Here is a 21,663-nt window from a genome sequence, read left to right as displayed (position 1 = left end):
GTCAGTCTGTCCACTGGCTTCTTTTAGCCTCAAAAAATAAAATTCAAATTTTGACTTTTAGCATACAAATCCCTAAATGCTGTACTTTCGGATATCTCTCAAATTATATGTAAGCCTCTTATCACTATCCATACCTAATTCATTACAATAGTTCCTCACATTCCAATCTAAGGACTTTTCTAGAATTGCACCAATCTTTTTGCCTCTCTCTGTAAGACTTATTTTATGGTTTTAACATTTTTCCTTCTCTAACCTCACCTCTTTAGGGTTTCATATAGTCTAAATTTAAATTACTTCTCTGATTGCTCGCCTCCAATAACCCTGTCAGCTGTTTCCTTTTTATTTACTTTAGCAGTAAGTAAAACTTGCTGGGTACATCAGATGGTTGATCATGGACAGGGCTCTCTATTTCATAAACTTTCATGTACTTGTATTGTGCATTTGCTATGTAACTTTGTAATGAATGACTTTATATAATATAAATGCCACTGATGACATCATATTTAGTGTTTTCTTCTGACTTGTGATTATCATGTACTTTTATTGATGTTTTTCCCTTTTCTATTAGGTGCCTCGTATTATTCTTTGGCTAATGGTGGAATTGGCCATAATTGGGTCTGATATGCAAGAAGTCATTGGTTCAGCAATTGCCATCAATCTTTTGTCCGCTGGAGTGTAAGAACTTCCTTTCTTTATGTCCTTTTTTAAGAACACTACATTTCATCTGTGTTTTCAAACTTTGGACTGATTCAGCCATATTTAATTTTGAAAATTAATTCTGAATATATATGTTTTTTTCTGATTTTACTCTGAAGTGTCATAGATCAGAAAGATTTAAACTTTTTGTTAAAATTTCTGCTTGTGTGCGTTCATGCATATGAAAGAGCCACATCCGAACAATATGTTGGTGCATGAATAAGTACAAGTCATTTAAACTGGTATCAAGGGCCACTGGTGGAGCGGAAAATCCACCACAAGTTTAACAAGTAAGACTTAAGTTAGCACAGAAACATAATTAAAAAAATAATTTTATATAAGTTGAATGCAGTGCCCCTTTATTGTTTTTTTTTTTTTTTCTTGCAGTGAAGATTAATTGTATTCAACTCTCAGTAATATGATACTTTAGGGTTTCCATTAGAAAGGTATGAACTGATCAGAAAAATGAGAAAAAAGCTCATTTCCATCTTAATATGAGGAGAGTCCACGGCTTCATTCCTTGTGGGAATACAGAACCTGGCCACCAGGAGGAGGCAAAGACACCCCAGCCAAAGGCTTAAATACCCCCCCCCCCCACACTCCCCTCATCCCCCAGTCATTCTTTTCCTTTTGTCACAGGAGGATGGCAGAGAAGTGTCAAAAGATTCGGAGTAGTCTCTTATGGAGGGTAGTACTCTTCGGTATGGGACTGGAGTTTCAAGTAGTCTTGTCAGCCTCTCAGTGAGAGCAATGACGAATGTTAGTGTCTGGAGATGCAGGGAGAGTCTTTCTGCAAAACCATCCAGACTTGTATTAACAGCTCCTAAGCAATCAGTTTTGACTGCCTGCTTCTTTCACTCAAGTCCATGTCAGGTCCGATGCTACAAGACTGTCAAACTTGAGAGGCTTTGTGTCTGTTCCACGGCAGAGATTCCGGTAAGATCGTTTCATTTTATTTCATATGATTATGTAAGAAGACAGGGTCACAGTGTGACTCCTTTATCTGTATGGAATCAAGGGTTAATATCTCTGGAAGGAGGTTATTGAACAGAGGGGATTTATACATAACTTGCTTTATTATGTTTTTATGCTGCGATGTGTGAGATGAGGCTCAGGCAGATGTGGAACATTTAGGTGTTACTTTCGTTTTTGAGATAACTGCGCAGCCTGTTATTTTCGGTGCGTTTCTCTCCTGGAGCAGGGGCGGTCCTGCATGGCACTCCATGTGACCGGGTGTGGTTTCATTGACTTCCTTTTTCCTGACCTTGCGGTTTATAGGAGAAGTGGTTTCTCTGTGGAGCCTGGGTCATAGGAGGTGGTGAGTGCCCTGGCCATTGGGGGTATAAAGGTGCCATTTATCTTGTTTTCTATTGGTCATTTTAAAGCGCAAGCTGTGGAGGACTCTGATGCGTTATAGGGTACTCCCTCTTTTCCTAAATCTAATACCTGTTTTTATTGTGAGGAGGCTACGGTATATCCGCCTGCTCAGTTATGTGCCTCGATAAGGTAGTTATATCTAAAAAGACAAAGCTGTTTGGTACCACTGTGCCGTCCACCTCTGAGGGGGTCTCCATCCCGTGAGGTGCGTTCCCTTTAATCAGCTCCTATTACACTTGCAGCCTCCCATTGCACTGATAATCCTCCTTCGGGAGGGGCCCTCTTACCGCCAGACTTTTCTGAACAGTTACAAACGGCAGTGTCTGTGGCCTTCAGTGCTTTACCTCTCCCTGCAAAGTGCAAGCGAAAGGTAAAATATTGCTATCCTTCCCAGGGGTCATCTACCAATTTGTTGGATTTATCGGATGCTAGATTATTCGCTGATGAAGACACCTCTGATAGTTCAGCGGAGGCTCTTTCTGGGTCGGAATCTGCTGCCTCTAAACCTCCGGCTGCAGAGGAACCAGACTTTAGATTTAAGATTGAGCACTTACGCTTTCTGTTAAAGGAAGTGTTGGCTATGTTAGAGGTTCCGGAACCTAAATTACCTGAGGAACCTTCTATTCCTAAACTTGACAAAGTTTATGAGAACAGGGTGGTGCCACAGACTTTCCCGGTTCCCGTAAAGATGGCAAATATTATTATGACTAAATAGGAGAGACTTTGGGCGTCTTTGCCTCCTCCTGGTGGCCAGGTTCTGTATTCCCACATGTAATGAATGAAGGCGTGGACTCTCCTCATACAGATGCAAATTAAATTATCAGGTAAGCATAATTTATGTTTTTTGTAACGCATAAACAAAAATGTATTTGTATTTCTATTTACCATGTTTCCACATCTTGACTCTTCAGAGGCATTCTGTTATTCTTCCACGCTCTATGTATTTTTGCACTAGGTAAACAGTGAATTGTAGCGGAAATGTAACTTAATGGGACAGTGCACTGTAAAATTTTCTCCCTTTTAGTTTGTTTCCGGTTATCCATTTTACTTGCTGCAATGTATTAAATTGTTTACAAATAGCTCCTCTACCTTTATTTTGCCATTTAGAAATAGCTGCTTTTGTCGGTGGTATCCCCACCTATACTATTTTTTTTTAGTATTGGCTATAGGAAAGCTATGAAAACACAGCCAGGAGAAGAAATTGATAGGTAACACTAGTGGTGTTCCTCAGGGGTCAGTTCCTGGGGCCTGTTTTGCTTAACATATTTATTAGTGCTATCATCAAAGGGCTACAGAAAAAAGTATATGTGTTTGCAGATGATACAAAAATTTGTAAAAGAATAGATTTGACAAATGACTGGGATCTAAAGTTAAACTCTGCAAAGTGCAAAATAATACATTGAAAAATCCAAACGTTGGTTACAGACTCAATGACACTTTACTGACTGTTACAAATGAGGAAAAGGAATTGGGAATTATTATTTCAGATTATATCAAATTTAGTAAACAATGTAGTGCTGCAGCGAGTATGGCCAGCAGAATGTTTGGATGTATTGGTAGAGGTAATTGCAGCAGAAATAGTAAGGTCCTTATGCCACTTTACAGATCATTAGTTAGGCCTCATCTTGAGTATTGTGTGCAGTTCTGGAGGCCATATCTTCAGAAGGATATAAACAAACTTGAATCTGTGCAAAGGAGGGCTACCAAAATGGTACATGATCTAAAAAATAAAACTTACCAGGAGAGGCTCAATGAAATAAATAGGTATATCTTAGAGGAGAGAAGGGAGGTGATATGATAGTAACTTTGAAGTATATTAAGGGGCTTAGTAAAGCTGAGACTGTATTTCTTTCTAATGACACAGTGAGTCCACGGATCATCTAATTACTATTGGGAACACCACCCCCGCCCAGCAGGAGGCGGCAAAGAGCACCACAGCAAAGCTGCCAAATATCACCTCCCCTCCCTCCAACCCCAGCCATTCTCTTTGCCTACGTTAGAGCAAGGAAGTGGTAAAGTTTAGGTGTTTGAAAGAAGATTCTTCAAGCAAGATTTTATTATTTTTTTAGCAGTGAATGATTGTCCTGCTTTGTTCTAGGGTGTAGCCATAGTCCATATCAGTCTCTTCAGTGGAGCAGTGGTGGTTTTTAAGCAATGGGAACTTGTGGGGTACAATCCTCACTGCGCCTCCCATATAATTTAATGCTGCCCTAACTTTGAAAGCCTGAGTAAGATTACTCAGTCTTTGTTTTTCTTCCACAGGTCCATGTGAGGGAACATGCCTCTCAAACCTAGTGAGCTGCCTTGCTGCCTGGCAGATTTCTAAAGGTAAGTGCTAACTTTATGTTTCTGGGAGCATAAACAGAAAAAAGATGGCACTTTAAAGTCAGTATGGGACAAAAGTCATCCTTCTATGGCTTAGGGGATCATTTTATTTTGGGCAGTATTGGCAGGCACTGGAGACGAGAAGACTAGGCTCAGAGGTGGTGTTTTACTTTTTATTATACTCCCGGAGGCTTTAGAATACATTTAGCCGACCGGGAGGTTAATTTTGTAAGGTAAAAATATCTCCAGCTAAGACTAATAGTTGGTTAGAATGTAAAGGACATTATAAATGCGGTGCTACGAGATGCAAAGCATATTTATATACACTGTCAGGTAGAACCTTTCAATCTGCAAGTACTCAAAAAGTATTCATGATGGATGCTTGTACTAACTGTCGTAGTACTTATGTTGTGTATTTAATTACATGCTTTGATTGTCATAAACAATATGTAGGCCTCACTACAAGGGAAGCCAGCCCAGGGACAGGATCAAAGAACATATCAATGATATTAAGTCTGAGGATCCAGACTCACAAGTAGCCAGACATTATAAATATTGCCATGATGGCAATATAGATAAATTTAAATGGCAGGTCATTGAATGGTTTAGAACTCCTAAAAGAGGTGGAGATAGAGACAGGATGCTTTGCACACGCGAAGCATTTTGTATCTTTAAACTCAAAACCCGGGTACCTGTTGGATTAAATATACAAACTGATCTTATTAATTGTTGGCAGTAATTATGATATGTTGATCTGCTCTATGCATATTAGAGAGCTATTAACTACCAATATAGGTTATGGTATACATTTATCTGTCAGTACCACTGAAATTTACTGAATTCTAGTTACCTATCAGCTGGCAATGAGCTCTACTAATCATTCATCCATATGATCCAATCTTTACATTAAGCTTACTAACTAACATTAATATCTATATGAAATAAATTGCAAATTTATGTCTAAATAAACTATTAGAGCTATTTTCCAGTAGCAGTTGGGTGGGTGATGCGTTATTATACTACTTTTTCTTAGGGAGTTTTCTTACTCTCTGTGTCCCCCTTTGGATATTGCAAGGGATTGGGGCATATTCTGGTTTATAATGGATACATTTCTAACCATAACTGAGTATGTATGTATGTATGTGTATGTATGTATATATATATATATATATATATATATATATATATATATATATATATATATATATATATATATATATATATATATATATATATATATATATATATATGCATCTTCTAAACCATTCTACTGGAAACCATGTATTGCTTATATAGACTCATTGTGTGAAACTTTAATAGGATATTATTCCTAACATGTATAATGATTTCTTGTCAGAATATTTTCTTATTTAGTGGCATTTGATATTAAGGTGATATATGTTTAGTTCAGATCACTTAACCTTATAATAGGTATATTCCACAAATACTTTGATTATATATTTTTTAGTCTTTATTAGTCATGTTATATTTAAAGTCTTTTTCTTTGCTTGGAACTTAAGTAGTACTGATATTATAAACAAGCATCACACTTTTATGACTATAGGCATTATGTGCTTTTTTCCTTTTGTCCTGGATTAGCAATGGTTAATAACTTCAGTGCTGTCTATTACGTCAGAGTAATTTCCTAATTTAAGAGGGCTGTGAGCTAGAGGTAGAACGGTCTATGAGTCAGGCAGGAGCTGAAACATGTTAGACCGCTGCTGTCCTAGCGCTCTTTGATTTTATTTTTACACTGTATGCTTTTATCCATACACTGTTTATGGCAATAAATGTTAAGTTTTAAATTTTGAGCCTGTTTGCCCTGCCGCGCCTTTTTTCTTATTTTTTGTAATTTTGTAAGGCCCACGATGGGCGGGGTTAGCTGAGGCAGCAATTCCTGTTGCGCTCCTTTTCCTCCTACACTTCCTGTGTTCCGGAGCGGAGATAGCTTCGTCACAGTTTATTAGCAGTGTTGCGGTTACCGGACTTCAATTTACAGCAAAATAAAAGTTGAGTCCAGATTATCCAGCAGAATATTCACTCCGTTGTCAGGCAGGTAAGCACCTCAGCAAAGCTAAGCTTGCAAATGATGTAGAGTCTAACCCTGGTCCAGCAACAAATTACATTCCTAGCCTTCCAGCTAAAAAAGGCCTCGCCTTTGTGCACTGTAATATTCGCACCTTACTACCAAAAATCGATGCACTGCAAGCTTGGTGTTCACATTACAAGCCCAAAATCATTGTGATCTCTGAATCGTGGCTAACCGCAAAAATACCTGACTCTGCTCTATCATTTCTATGGCATGAATACCCATGTATTCCAATGGCAAAGAGAGGAGGCGGCATTGTAATTTATGCTGACATTTTCATAAAGTACACCCCCTTACAAAAATATAGCTCTTCTGCCACCTTTGATTTCCTTTCTGGCAACATTGAGATCCCGTGTAGTAAATCAATCATTGTTGCAGGAATCTACCGCCCACCTAGCTCCCCTGTGCATTCCATTTCTGACATAGCACATCTCCTTAGTGAAACCATAGCTCAAAACCCAAAAAGTGAAATTTTGGTTTTTGGAGATTTTAATATTGATTGGCTGAATCCAAAAAATAATAGTTGTTGCTCGCTGTTTAAATCTTTGCAGCTGACGCAATTAATCTCCTCCCCAACTCGCATAAACATCAAAAGCCATAATCACACCCTGCTCGACTGGATTCTCTCCACTTCTCCCGACCGAATCCAGGAGGCAGGTGTTCTCCCTAACAATTTCAGTGATCACTGCTTAGTGTACTGCGTGCGCAAAATAAAGGCAACTAAATCCTCTCCCAAGGTTAAAATCACCAGATCCTTCAAAAAATTTAATCTTCAATCTTTTCTAATTGACATCCAGAACCTCCCCTGGCACAAATTAAACTTAATCCCTGATCTAGACTCTGCAGTTGAATTCTTTCAGTCTGAACTCCTACAAGTTTGGAATTTACATGCCCCGCTGCGTAAGGTGAGAGTAAAAGGAGCACACCTGAATTGGATCACAGCTGACCTCATTCAAATGTACCAGTTTCGGGATTCATTATGGTCAAAATTCAAACATACAGGCTCTATGAACGATCACTGTGTATATAGAAAATGACAAAATATATGCTCTAAACAAACAAAATTGGCCAAGTACCAATATTGCTGTTAAAATCTGAACAATAACATATCAAACCCTAGAAAGTTTTGGAAACTCATAAATAACTTACAAAATCCTCCAATCCACTCCCAACCCCCCACTGTCAATGTGGACAACCATACCCTGCAACTTCCCTTAGAAGTAGCAAATGCCTTTAATAGTTATTTTGTTGGATGCTCCACCACCCTGATTGACAAACTAATAAATGACATGCATCCTGAAACTACAAATGTGGATCAGGTCCCACTAAATCAGCAAAGACCCAATATAGATAAGTTTAATTTTAGACTTGTACCCATCAATGTCATTAAGAAACACCTTAATAATCTAAAAATGAAAAAAAAAACAGTCTAGACCTGATCAAATCCCAGCAATGCTGTTGAAGCTCAGTGCGCCGGCAATTGCTAAACCAGTCACAACCCTAATTAAGGAATCCTTGGTGTCTGGATACATACCCAAACTTTGGAAAACTGCAAGAGTAGTGCCTATCCATAAAAGTGGGGAGTTAACCTTGGTTTCTAATTATCGCCCTATATCTTTGCTCCCAGTATTGTCAAAAATCTTAGAAAAATGCGACCATACGCAATTATGTGAGTATTACCTACAATCTAACTATCTGACCCCTGATCAATCAGGTTTTTGCCTGAATCACTCCACGACAACTGCCCTCCTAAAAGTTTGCAACGACATCCAAACTGGCATGGAACAAGGAGACCTAACTGGAGCTATTTTCCTTGATTTTGCAAAGGCCTTTGACACAGTAGACCACGGCATACTACTGCTCAAACAAAAAAACTCTGGTATTGCTGATCGTCTGTTAACCTGGTTTCGATCATATGTATCGGATCGATCACAATATGTCTCCATTTCTGACAGCGGCTCCCTCCCTCTCCCAGTCACGTGTGGTCTACCCCATGGTTCCATTCTCGGCCCCCTACTATTCACATTATTTATAAATGATCTGCCTAATGTCTGCAAATCCTCAACTGTACACATGTACGCAGATGACACGGTAATCTTTGCAAACAATTCCGATCTGTCGTAGCTTGAAGCAGTGCTCCAAAACCAGTTCACAGAGGTAGAAAAGTGGATCTCAAAAAACAAACTCTTCCTAAACACTGACAAAACTGTCACAATGATCTTTGGAACGGGATCTAAATTACACAACTTACAAAATTCCCATCTTCGCATCAAAACAAAATCCAGTTGCACGCTGACCGCAGTCCACTCTTACTTAGGTATGTTGTTAGACCCCAATCTATCTTTTGGCCTCCACATAGAAAAACTTGCATCTAAACTTTATCCAAAACTAGGTGCCCTGTACAGAAACAAATCCTGCCTCAGCCCTACAGTGAAGGAAAAGATTGTACAGCAAATGTTGATGCCTATTATGGGGATATAGTATATGCACCTGCGCCGCAAACTCACCTTAATAAACTTAATACATTGTATAACTCGTTCTTCCACTTTGTGCTACAATGTAACTACAGGACCCACCAATGTGACATGCTAAAAGAACTAAACTGGCTGTCACTGGAATCCAGACGCACCCTCCATCTTTCTGCCTTGTGTTTAAGAGCCTTTCTGGGAAGCTCCCACCCTACCTGAGCAGAATGCTCTGCCCTGCTATTACCACCTCCTATAACCTCCGATCCAATAACAGCACATTATTTAGCTTGCCTCAATACAAAAAGAAAGCAGCTCGATCCTCCTTTTCCTACAGAGCACCACAATTATGGAATGACCTCCCTTACACTTTAAAAACTTCCCCAAGCCTAATATCCTTTAAGAGATCCCTCTCTACATATCTCAAAACAGAATGTGCCTGTCATGGTTGATTAAATATTTCCTACCAGTTCTATGTTAAATGTTTGCATATATTGTGTATTATTATTGTTTTTGTATTTTATTGTACACTATTGTATCAATGCAATGTTTGTGGTCCCAGGACATACTTGAAAACGAGAAAAATCTCAATGTATCCTTCCTGGTAAAATATTTTATAAATAAATAAGCTGAGGTGTAGAGGTTGTCCGGAGTGTTTTTTTTGTGATACTTTATTATTTTCTTGCAGAAAAATAAAGCAGTTTCGTTTTAAAATTTAAAGGAACAATCACGTTTTGTGTGTGTGGTATTTTCTAAATAAAATATCAGTTTATTTATCTATTCTGTTTATTTGTGAATAAATAATGGACCAAGAGGCCCTGCAGGATGTTACATGTTCTTTATGTTTTGATGCTAACGTAGAACCACCAATCCCTTTTGTTCCTCATATATTGAGAGAACTTTGCATTACAGGGATAGACTTTTTTCTGAGCCAACATTGTCTAAGGCGGATGCTGTTCAGGAGTCTTCTGACAATGTTCAAGATATGCCGCAGCTTTCTCCTCAAGTGTCCCAAAATGTATTGTCCACACATCCAGTGCCCTGCGCTTCCTCTCTTACTCCACCTGGAGTTAAGTTGCAAGACACTGCTTCCCCTTATGTCCTCTGCAGTATCTGATGCGTTGTCCACTTTTCCCATGCTGCAGGGAAAGCACAAGAGGAAATGTAAAGAATCAGTGAATAAGGTTTCTGACACAGTCGTGGCTATTTCGAATGTTCTTTCCCAGAAATCTGAGGAGGAAGATACTTCGGTAGCATCTGAGGGTGAAATCTCAGACAGTGTAATTCCTTCTGCTGATACTGAAGTTGTATCCTTCAGGTTTAAGCTGGAACACCTCCGTTTGTTACTTAAGGAGGTTTTGGCTACCTTGGACGACTCTGACACTACTGTCGTAGTCAACCCTAAGAAGTCTAGTAAGCTAAACAAGTATTTTGATGTACCGTACATAGTGGAGGTTTTTCCTGTACCAGATCGAGCTACAGAGATTATTGCTTGGGAATGGGAGAGACCGGGTATCCCTTTTTCTCCATCCCCTATATTTAAGAAGATGTTTCCTATAGCAGACTCTATCAAGGAATCTTGGCAGACGGTCCCCAAGGTGGAAGGGGCAATTTCTACACTAGCTAAGAGAACCACTATTCCCATAGAAGATAGTTGTTCCTTTAAAGATCCTATGGACAAGACGTTGGAGGGGTTACTCAAAAAGATGTATGTACACCAGGGTTTACAATGGCAACCTGCGGTGTGTATTGCTACCGTCACAAGTGCGGCATACTGGTTTGATGCGTTGTCTGATTCTATTCGGACAGACACTCCCCTTGAAGAAATCCAGGATAGGATCAAGGCCCTTAAGTTGGCCAATTCCTTTATTATGGATGCTTCCTCCCAAAGATTTCCGGGTTTGCTTTACTGGCCCGCAGAGCTTTATGGTTAAAATCCTGGTCTGCGGATGTGTCATCTAAGCTTTTGGCGATTCCTTACAAGGGAAAGACTTTGTTTGGGCCGGGATTGGCGGAGATTATTTCTGACAGGGCCATTTCCTCCCTCAGGATAAGAGGAATAAGCAGAAGGGACGTCGGAGTAATTTTCGTTCCTTTCGAAACTTCAAGGGTAAGCCTTCCTCTCCTTCTTCCAAACAGGAACAGTCCAAGCCTTCCTGGAGGCCCAACCAGTCTTGGAACAAGGGAAAGCAGTCCAAGAAGCCCGCTATTGACTCAAAAGCAGCATGAAGTGCCTGCCCCTGATCCGGGACCGGATCTTGCGGGGGCAGACTTTCTTTCTTTGCTCAGGCTTGGGTTCGGGATGTTCAAGATCCCTGGGCGATGGACATCGTGTCCCAGGGATACAAGCTAGAGTTCAAGACCTTTCCTCCCAGAGGCAGGTTTCTGCTTTGAAGATTATCTGTAGACCAGATAAAAAGAGAGGCGTTCTTACACTGTGTTTGGGACCTTTTGAACCTGTGAGTGATAGTTCCTGTTCCAATGCAGGAACAGGGTCGGGGGTTTTACTCCAATCTGTTCGTGGTTCCCAAAAAAGAGGGAACCTTCAGACCAATTTTAGATCTCAAGAGTCTAAACAAATTCCTCAGAGTACCGTCCTTCAAGATGGAAACTATTTGTTCCATTCTTCCCTTGGTTCAAGAGGGTCAATTTATGACAACAGTAGATTTAAAGGACGCATACCTGCATGTTCCCATCCATAGGGACCATCGCAAGTTTATGAGGTTCGCATTTCTAGACAAACACTTCCAGTTTGTGGCTCTTCCATTCGGCCTTGCCACAGCTCCCAGAATTTTTTCAAAGGTTCTGGGATCCTTGTTGCCGGTGCTCCGGTTGCGGGGCATTGCAGTGGCGCCTTATCTGGACGACATTCTGGTTCAGGCGCCATCCTTTCAACAAGCAAAATCCCACTCAGAAATGTTGTTATCTTTCCTAACATCTAAAGGATGGAAGGTGAATTTGGAAAAGAGTTCCTTAGTTCCAACTACAAGGGTAGTGTTCTTGGGAACCATAATAGATTCCCTATCAATGAAAATACTTCTGACAGAAGTCAAGAAATCAAAGATTTTCGATTCTTGTCTGGCGCTTTAATCCTCTTCTCGGCCATCAGTGGCTCAGTGTATGGAAGTGATCGGTCTGATGGTAGCTGCCATGGACATAATTCTGTTTGCCCGTTTCCACCTCAGACCTCTGCAGTTATGCATGCTCAGGCAGTGGAATGGGGATTATGCGGATCTGTCTCCATGGTTGCATTTGGATCAGGAGACTCAGGGATTCTCTTCTTTGGTTGTTGTCTCAGGATCATCTCTCCCAGGGAACCTGCTTCCGCAGACCCACCTGGGTGATTGTTACAACAGACGCCAGCCTACTTTGATGGGGAGCAGTGTGGGGCTCTCTAAAGGCTCAGGGAACATGGACTCTGATGGAGTCGGTTCTGCCCATAAACATTCTGGAGCTGAGAGCAATCTTCAATGCTTTTCTGGCCTGGCCTCAGTTAGCCTCGGGCTGGTTTATCAGGTTCCAGTCGGACATAACTTCAGTGGCTTACATCAACCATCAGGGGGGACCTCGGAGTTGCTTAGCCATGACAGAGGTAGCCAAGATAATTCAGTGGGCGGAGACCCACAACTGCTGTCTGTCGGCGATCCACATTCCACGAGTGGACAACTGGGAAGTGGATTTTCTGAGCAGTGAGACCTTTCACCCGGGGGAGTGGGAACTCCATCCGGAAGTATTTTCCAGCTTGATTCTCAAATGTGGACAGCTGGAACTGGATCTCATGGCATCTCGGCAGAATGCCAAGCTTCCGAGATATGGGTCAAGGTCCAAGGATCCTCAGGCGGTACTGATAGATGCTCTGGCGGTCCCTTGGAACTTCAGTCTTGCATACCTATTTACCCCGTTCGCTCTCCTACCTCAGGTCATTGCTCGAATCAAACAAAAGAGGGTGTCGGTGATCCTCATCGCACCGGTGTGGCCTCGCAGGATCTGATATGCGGACCTAGTGGAGATGTCATCTCTTCCACCTTGGCGACTTCCATTGAGAAAGGACCTTCTACTTCAAGGGCCCTTCCTCCATCCAAATCTAGTTTCTCTGAAGCTGACTGCTTGGCTGAGGCTTCTTTTGGGAGAAAGGTTCTTCAAGCAGTGGTGCCTTCAGTTTAGGTTCCCTGTCTTGTCCCTCCCTTATCATCTGTGTCCTCTAGCTTGGGTATTGATTCCCAATAGTAATTAGATGATCCGTGGACTCATCATGTCATTAGAAAGAAAACTAAATTTATGCTTACCTGATAAATTTATTTATTTCTTGACATGGCGAGTCCACGGCCCGCCCTGTTTTCTTAAAGATAGATTTTGTTGGTATGTTATAAACTTCAGACACCTCTGCACCTTGTTGCTTCCTTTCTCTCCTTTTGCTTCGGTCGAATGACTGGGGTTGCAGGGAGGGGAGGTGATATTTTGCAGCTTTGCTGTGGTGCTCTTTGCCGCCGCCCTGCTGGGCGGGGGTGGTGTTCCCAATAGTAATTAGATGATCCATGGACTAACCGTGTCAAGAAATAAATACATTTATCAGGTAAGCATAAATTTCGTTTTTTCATTTAAAAAACAAACAAAGAAAAAACATTAGTTTGCACTGTCTGTATAAATGAATCTGAACCATTCATGTCTTATTTTTGTTTCTTTAGAGTTCCTTTATGGGCAGGAGTTTTGATTACTATCGTAGATACATTTTTCTTCCTCTTTTTGGACAAGTACGGTAAGAAGATATGACTTTGCAATTTATTTATATTATCAATGCCTCATTCTCTTGGTATACTTTGGTGAAGAAGCAGCAATGCACTACTGGGAGTTAGCTGAGCACATCATGTAAAAATTCGATTAAAAACAGGGGCACTTTAATTCATCAAAATTTACATTTCAGTGGTGTTGTGAAAATACTTACCTTTTAATCTTCACAGCTGCTGCATCGCTTCCTCCGCCCGTTGCAAAACATCTTCCTGGGTCTAAAATGAGAAATCCGACTTCCTCCAATCATGGCATTGAATCAGACACTGATTCCCCCAGGTGGGGGGAGCCGTGATTGGAGGGTGACGATCCGTAATTTGTGACGTAGGAAGAGGCTTGCAACGACGGGGGAAGCTGGAGCGGCTGTCAGGATTAAAAGGTAAGTATTTTCACAACACGAGTAAAATGTAAATTTTGATGAATTAAAGTTTTTAATAGAATTTTTCAAAACCGGGCACTTTAGCATCAAAATTTACATTCACTTTAATACTACATTTACTCAGGTATGTGGTTGTTGTTTACATTTTAATTTCTTGCTTATTGTGTTTCATTTTATTAATATTTGTAAAATATGATTTGTTAAGCAGAGTTTTGATTCTGAATATCAATGATCACATACTTCCTGTTTACTCTTCTGAGTTACCTAGTCAAATGTTATAGCAGCATTTATTGTCTAAACGATAATCTCATTGTTTTCTTTCAGGATTACGGAAACTTGAATTGTTTTTTGGTTTTCTTATTACACTCATGGCTGTTACCTTTGGGTATGAGGTAGGGATTCTGTTTTATTTTATAGTTAATGTTAATTATATTAATTAATGCTTACACTTCTCTGTTCATTTCAGTGTGACTTTGCTGCTGGTAGCAAGTTTTCATTACTTTCTGTGGGGCGTTCTGTGGTGTATCATCCACTTGCATTTTTTTTTTTAAATTTACTGCGATAGCTCCCTCTGTTGAATTATTTACAAATTTCCGGAACAAATATGGGGAAATTAAAAAAAAACTTAGGATGGGTTTAATTTGTTGAAAGTTAAAAAGGCAGGTGTAATTTTTTGAGGAAAGTAAATAATAGCAATATAGCAAAAAAATAAATAAATATATGGTATGTGTGTATATATATATATATATATTTCTTTCATGTAATTAGCAAGAGTCCATGAGCTAGTGACGTATGGGATATACATTCCTACCAGGAGGGGCAAAGTTTCCCAAACCTCAAAATGCCTATAAATACACCCCTCACCACACCCACAATTCAGTTTTACAAACTTTGCCTCCGATGGAGGTGGTGAAGTAAGTTTGTGCTAGATTCTACGTTGATATGCGCTCCGCAGCAAGTTGGAGCCCGGTTTTCCTCTCAGCGTGCAGTGAATGTCAGAGGGATGTGAGGAGAGTATTGCCTATTTGAATGCAGTGATCTCCTTCTACGGGGTCTATTTCATAGGTTCTCTGTTATCGGTCGTAGAGATTCATCTCTTACCTCCCTTTTCAGATCGACGATATACTCTTATATATACCATTACCTCTGCTGATTCTCGTTTCAGTACTGGTTTGGCTTTCTACAAACATGTAGATGAGTGTCCTGGGGTAAGTAAATCTTATTTTCTGTGACACTCTAAAGCTATGGTTGGGCACTTTGTTTATAAAGTTCTAAATATATGTATTCAAACATTTATTTGCCTTGACTCAGAATGTTCAACTTTCCTTATTTTTCAGACAGTCAGTTTCATATTTGGGATAATGCATTTGATTTAATCATTTTTTCTTACCTTCAAAAATTTGACTATTTTCCCTGTGGGCTGTTAGGCTCGCGGGGGCTGAAAATGCTTCATTTTATTGCGTCATTCTTGGCGCAGACTTTTTTGGCGCAAAAATTCTTTTTCGTTTCCGGCGTCATACGTGTCGCCGGAAGTTGCGTCATTTTTTGACGTTATTTTGCGCCAAAAATGTCGGCGTTCCGGATGTGGCGTCATTTTTGGCGCCAAAAAGCATTTAGGCGCCAAATAATGTGGGCGTCTTATTTGGCGCTAAAAAATATGGGCGTCGCTTTTGTCTCCACATTATTTAAGTCTCATTTTTCATTGCTTCTGGTTGCTAGAAGCTTGTTCTTTGGCATTTTTTCCCATTCCTGAAACTGTCATTTAAGGAATTTGATCAATTTTGCTTTATATGTTGTTGTTTTTTCTCTTACATATTGCAAGATGTCTCACGTTGCATCTGAGTCAGAAGATACTACAGGAAAATCGCTGTCTAGTGCTGGATCTACCAAAGCTAAGTGTATCTGCTGTAAACTTTTGGTAGCTATTCCTCCAGCTGTTGTTTGTATTGATTGTCATGACAAATTTGTTAATGCAGATAATATTTCCTTTAGTAAAGTACCATTGCCTGTTGCAGTTCCTTCAACATCTAAGGTGCAGAATGTTCCTGATAACATAAGAGATTTTGTTTCTGAATCCATAAAGAAGGCTATGTCTGTTATTTCTCCTTCTAGTAAACGTAAAAAATCTTTTAAAACTTCTCTCCCTACAGATGAATTTTTAAATGAACATCATCATTCTGATGACTCTTCTGGTTCAGAGGATTCTGTCTCAGAGGTTGATGCTGATAAATCTTCATATTTATTTAAAATGGAATTTATTCGTTCTTTACTTAAAGAAGTTCTAATTGCTTTAGAAATAGAGGATTCTGGTCCTCTTGATACTAATTCTAAACGTTTGGATAAGGTATTTAAATCTCCTGTGGTTATTCCAGAAGTTTTTCCTGTTCCTAATGCTATTTCTGCAGTAATTTCCAAAGAATGGGATAAATTGGGTAATTCATTTACTCCTTCTAAACGTTTTAAGCAATTATATCCTGTGCCGTCTGACAGATTAGAATTTTGGGACAAAATCCCTAAAGTTGATGGGGCTATTTCTACCCTTGCTAAACGTACTACTATTCCTACGTCAGATGGTACTTCGTTTAAGGATCCTTTAGATAGGAAAATTGAATCCTTTCTAAGAAAAGCTTATCTGTGTTCAGGTAATCTTCTTAGACCTGCTATATCTTTGGCTGATGTTGCTGCAGCTTCAACTTTTTGGTTGGAAACCTTAGCGCAACAAGTAACACATCATGATTCTCATGATATTATTATTCTTCTTCAGCATGCTAATAATTTTATCTGTGATGCCATCTTTGATATTATCAGAGTTGATGTCAGGTTTATGTCTCTAGCTATTTTAGCTAGAAGAGCTTTATGGCTTAAGACTTGAAATGCTGATATGGCTTCTAAATCAACTCTACTTTCCATTTCTTTCCAGGGTAACAAATTATTTGGTTCTCAGTTGGATTCTATTATTTCAACTGTTACTGGTGGGAAAGGAACTTTTTTACCACAGGATAAAAAATCTAAGGGTAAAACAGAGCTAATAATCGTTTTCGTTCCTTTCGTTTCAACAAAGAACAAAAACCTGATCCTTCATCCTCAGGAGCAGTTTCAGTTTGGAAACCATCTCCAATCTGGAATAAATCCAAGCCAGCCAGAAAGGCAAAGCCTGCTTCTAAGTCCACATGAAGGTGCGGCCCTCATTCCAGCTCAGCTGGTAGGGGGCAGGTTACGTTTTTTCAAAGAAATTTGGATCAATTTTGTTCACAATCTTTGGATTCAGAACATTGTTTCAGAAGGGTACAGAATTGGTTTCAAGATGAGACCTCCTGCAAAGAGATTTTTTCTTTTCCGTGTCCCAGTAAATCCAGTAAAAGCTCAAGCATTTCTGAATTGTGTTTCAGATCTAGAGTTGACTGGAGTAATTATGCCAGTTCCAGTTCAGGAACAGGGGATGGGGTTTTATTCAAATCTCTTCATTGTACCAAAGAAGGAGAATTCCTTCAGACCAGTTCTGGATCTAAAAATATTGAATCGTTATGTAAGGATACCAACGTTCAAGATGGTAACTGTAAGGACTATCTTGCCTTTTGTTGAGCAAGGGAATTATATGTCCACAATAGATTTACAGGATGCATATCTGCATATTCCGATTCATCCGGATCATTATCGGTTCCTGAGATTCTCTTTTCTGGACAAGCATTACCAGTTTGTGGCTCTGCCGTTTGGCCTTGCTACAGCTCCAAGAATTTTTACAAAGGTTCTCGGTGCCCTTCTGTCTGTAATCAGAGAACAGGGTATTGTGGTATTTCCTTATTTGGACAATATCTTGGTACTTGCTCAGTCTTTACATTTAGCAGAATTTCATACGAATCGACTTGTGTTGTTTCTTCAAGATCATGGTTGGAGGATCAATTTACCAAAAAGTTCATTGATTCCTCAGACAAGGGTAACCTTTCTGGGTTTCCAAATAGATTCAGTGTCCATGACTCTGTCTTTAACAGACAAGAGGCGTCTAAAACTGATGGCAGCTTGTCGAAACCTTCAGTCACAATCATTCCCTTCGGTAGCCTTATGCATGGTAATTCTAGGTCTTATGACTGCTGCATCGGACGCGATCCCCTTTGCTCGTTTTCACATGCGACCTCTTCAGCTTTGTATGCTGAATCAATGGTGCAAGGATTACACAAAGATATCTCAATTAATATCTTTAAAACCGATTGTTCGACACTCTCTAACGTGGTGGACAGATCACCATCGTTTAATTCAGGGGGCTTCTTTTGTGCTTCCGACCTGGACTGTAATTTCAACAGATGCAAGTCTCACAGGTTGGGGAGCTGTGTGGGGATCTCTGACGGCACAAGGAGTTTGGGAATCTCAGGAGGTGAGATTACCGATCAATATTTTGGAACTCCGTGCAATTTTCAGAGCTCTTCAGTTTTGGCCTCTTCTGAAGAGAGAATCGTTCATTTGTTTTCAGACCGACAATGTCACAACTGTGGCATACATCAATCATCAAGGAGGAACTCACAGTCCTCTGGCTATGAAAGAAGTATCTCGAATTTTGGTTTGGGCGGAATCCAGCTCCTGTCTAATCTCTGCGGTTCATATCCCAGGTGTAGACAATTGGGAAGCGGATTATCTCAGTCGCCAAACGTTGCATCCGGGCGAATGGTCTCTTCACCCAGAGGTATTTCTTCAGATCGTTCAAATGTGGGAACTTCCAGAAATAGATTTGATGGCGTCCCATCTAAACAAGAAACTTCCCAGGTATCTGTCCAGATCCCGGGATCCTCAGGCGGAGGCAGTGGATGCATTATCACTTCCTTGGAAGTATCATCCTGCCTATATCTTTCCGCCTCTAGTTCTTCTTCCAAGAGTAATCTCCAAGATTCTGAAGGAATGCTCGTTTGTTCTGCTGGTAGCTCCGGCATGGCCTCACAGGTTTTGGTATGCGGATCTTGTCCGGATGGCCTCTTGCCAACCGTGGACTCTTCCGTTAAGACCAGACCTTCTGTCACAAGGTCCTTTTTTCCATCAGGATCTGAAATCCTTAAATTTAAAGGTATGGAGATTGAACGCTTGATTCTTCGTCAAAGAGGTTTCTCTGACGCTGTGATTAATACTATGTTACAGGCTCGTAAATCTGTATCTAGAGAGATATATTATAGAGTCTGGAAGACTTATATTTCTTGGTGTATTTCTCATCATTTTTCTTGGCATTCTTTTAGAATTCCGAGAATTTTACAGTTTCTTCAGGATGGTTTAGATAAAGGTTTGTCCGCAAGTTCCTTGAAAGGACAAATCTCTGCTCTTTCTGTTCTTTTTCACAGAAAGATTGCTATTCTTCCTGATATTCATTGTTTTGTACAAGCTTTGGTTCGTATAAAACCTGTCATTAAGTCAATTTCTCCTCCTTGGAGTTTGAATTTGGTTCTGGGGGCTCTTCAAGCTCCTCCGTTTGAACCTATGCATTCATTGGACATTAAATTACTTTCTTGGAAAGTTTTGTTCCTTTTGGCCATCTCTTCTGCCAGAAGAGTTTCTGAATTATCTGCTCTTTCTTGTGAGTCTCCTTTTCTGATTTTTCATCAGGATAAGGCGGTGTTGCGAACTTCTTTTGAATTTTTACCTAAAGTTGTGAATTCCAACAACATTAGTAGAGAAATTGTGGTTCCTTCATTATGTCCTAATCCTAAGAATTCTAAGGAGAAATCGTTGCATTCTTTGGATGTTGTTAGAGCTTTGAAATATTATGTTGAAGCTACTAAATCTTTCAGAAAGACTTCTAGTCTATTTGTTATCTTTTCCGGTTCTAGAAAAGGCCAGAAAGCTTCTGCCATTTCTTTGGCATCTTGGTTGAAATCTTTAATTCATCTTGCCTATGTTGAGTCGGGTAAAACTCCGCCTCAGAGAATTACAGCTCATTCTACTAGGTCAGTTTCTACTTCCTGGGCGTTTAGGAATGAAGCTTCGGTTGATCAGATTTGCAAAGCAGCAACTTGGTCCTCTTTGCATACTTTTACTAAATTCTACCATTTTGATGTATTTTCTTCTTCTGAAGCAGTTTTTGGTAGAAAAGTACTTCAGGCAGCGGTTTCAGTTTGAATCTTCTGCTTATGTTTTTCGTTAAACTTTATTTTGGGTGTGGATTATTTTCAGCAGGAATTGGCTGTCTTTATTTTATCCCTCCCTCTCTAGTGACTCTTGTGTGGAAAGATCCACATCTTGGGTAATCATTATCCCATAAGTCACTAGCTCAGGGACTCTTGCTAATTACATGAAAGAAAACATAATTTATGTAAGAACTTACCTGATAAATTCATTTCTTTCATATTAGCAAGAGTCCATGAGGCCCGCCCTTTTTTGTGGTGGTTATGATTTTGTATAAAGCACAATTATTCCAATTCCTTATTTTATATGCTTTCGCACTTTTTTATCACCCCACTTCTTGGCTATTCGTTAAACTGAATTGTGGGTGTGGTGAGGGGTGTATTTATAGGCATTTTGAGGTTTGGGAAACTTTGCCCCTCCTGGTAGGAATGTATATCCCATACGTCACTAGCTCATGGACTCTTGCTAATATGAAAGAAATTAATTTATCAGGTAAGTTCTTACATAAATTATGTTATTGTACAGTATCTCACAAAAGTGAGTACACCCCTCACATTTTTGTTAATATTTTATTATATCTTTTCATGTGACAACACTGAAGAAATGACACTTTGCTACAATAAAGTAGTGAGTGTACAGCCTGTCTAAAAGTGCAAATTTGCTGTCCCCTCAAAATAACTCAACACACAGCCATTAATGTCTAAACCGTTGGCAACAAAAGTGAGTACACCCCTAAGTGGAAATGTCCAAATTGGGCCCAAAGTGTCAATATTTTGTGTGGCCATCATTATTTTTCAGCACTGCCTTAACCCTCTTAGGCATGGAGTTCACCAGAGCTTCACAGGTTGCCACTGGAGTCCTCTTCCACTCCTCCATGACAACATAACGGAGTTGGTGTATGTTAGAGACCTTGTGCTCCCCCACCTTCCATTTGAGGGTGCCCCACAGATGCTCAATCGGTTTTAGGTCTGGAGACATGCTTGACCAGTCCATCACCTTTACCCTCCGCTTCTTTAGCAAGGTTGTCTTGGAGGTGTGTTTGGGGTTCGTTATCATGTTGGAATACTGCCCTGCGGCCCAGTCTCCAAAGGGAGGGGATCATGCTCTGCTTCAGCATGTTACAGTACATGTTGGCATTCATGGTAGCCTCAATGAACTGTAGCAGCAGCACTCATGCAGGCCCAGACCATCACACTCCCACCACCATGCTTGACTGTAGGCAAGACACACTTGTCTTTGTACTCCTAACCTTGTTGCCACCACACAAGCTTGACACCATCTGAACCAAATTTTTATCTTGGTCTTATCAGACCACAGGACATGGTTCCAGTAATCCATGTTCTTAGTCTGCTTGTCTTTAGCAAACTGTTGGCTTTCTTGTGCATCATCTTTAGAAGAGGCTTCCTTTTGGGACGACAGCCATGCAAACCAATTTGATGCAGTGTGCG

The 21,663-nt window shown here is 40.2% G+C and overlaps 1 protein-coding gene across 3 annotated transcripts in view; it reads left to right on the top strand.

The window, feature by feature from the left end:
* SLC11A2 (solute carrier family 11 member 2) overlaps positions 1-21,663 on the top strand; it is a 192,752-nt gene that overhangs the window by 89,171 nt on the left and 81,918 nt on the right. For all 3 annotated transcript variants that reach the window (XM_053708216.1, XM_053708217.1, XM_053708218.1), the window contains exons 6-8: positions 569-675; positions 13,638-13,708; positions 14,441-14,508. In XM_053708216.1, the coding sequence (XP_053564191.1) occupies positions 569-675; positions 13,638-13,708; positions 14,441-14,508 (246 nt within the window). The remainder of the gene's footprint in view (positions 1-568; positions 676-13,637; positions 13,709-14,440; positions 14,509-21,663) is intronic.

The sequence above is a fragment of the Bombina bombina genome, chromosome 3, assembly GCF_027579735.1.
Source record: "Bombina bombina isolate aBomBom1 chromosome 3, aBomBom1.pri, whole genome shotgun sequence".
In the NCBI taxonomy this organism is placed as follows: Eukaryota; Metazoa; Chordata; class Amphibia; order Anura; family Bombinatoridae; genus Bombina; species Bombina bombina.
Note: the sequence above shows the minus strand (reverse complement) of the source record. Positions and strands in the feature narration are given on the sequence as shown.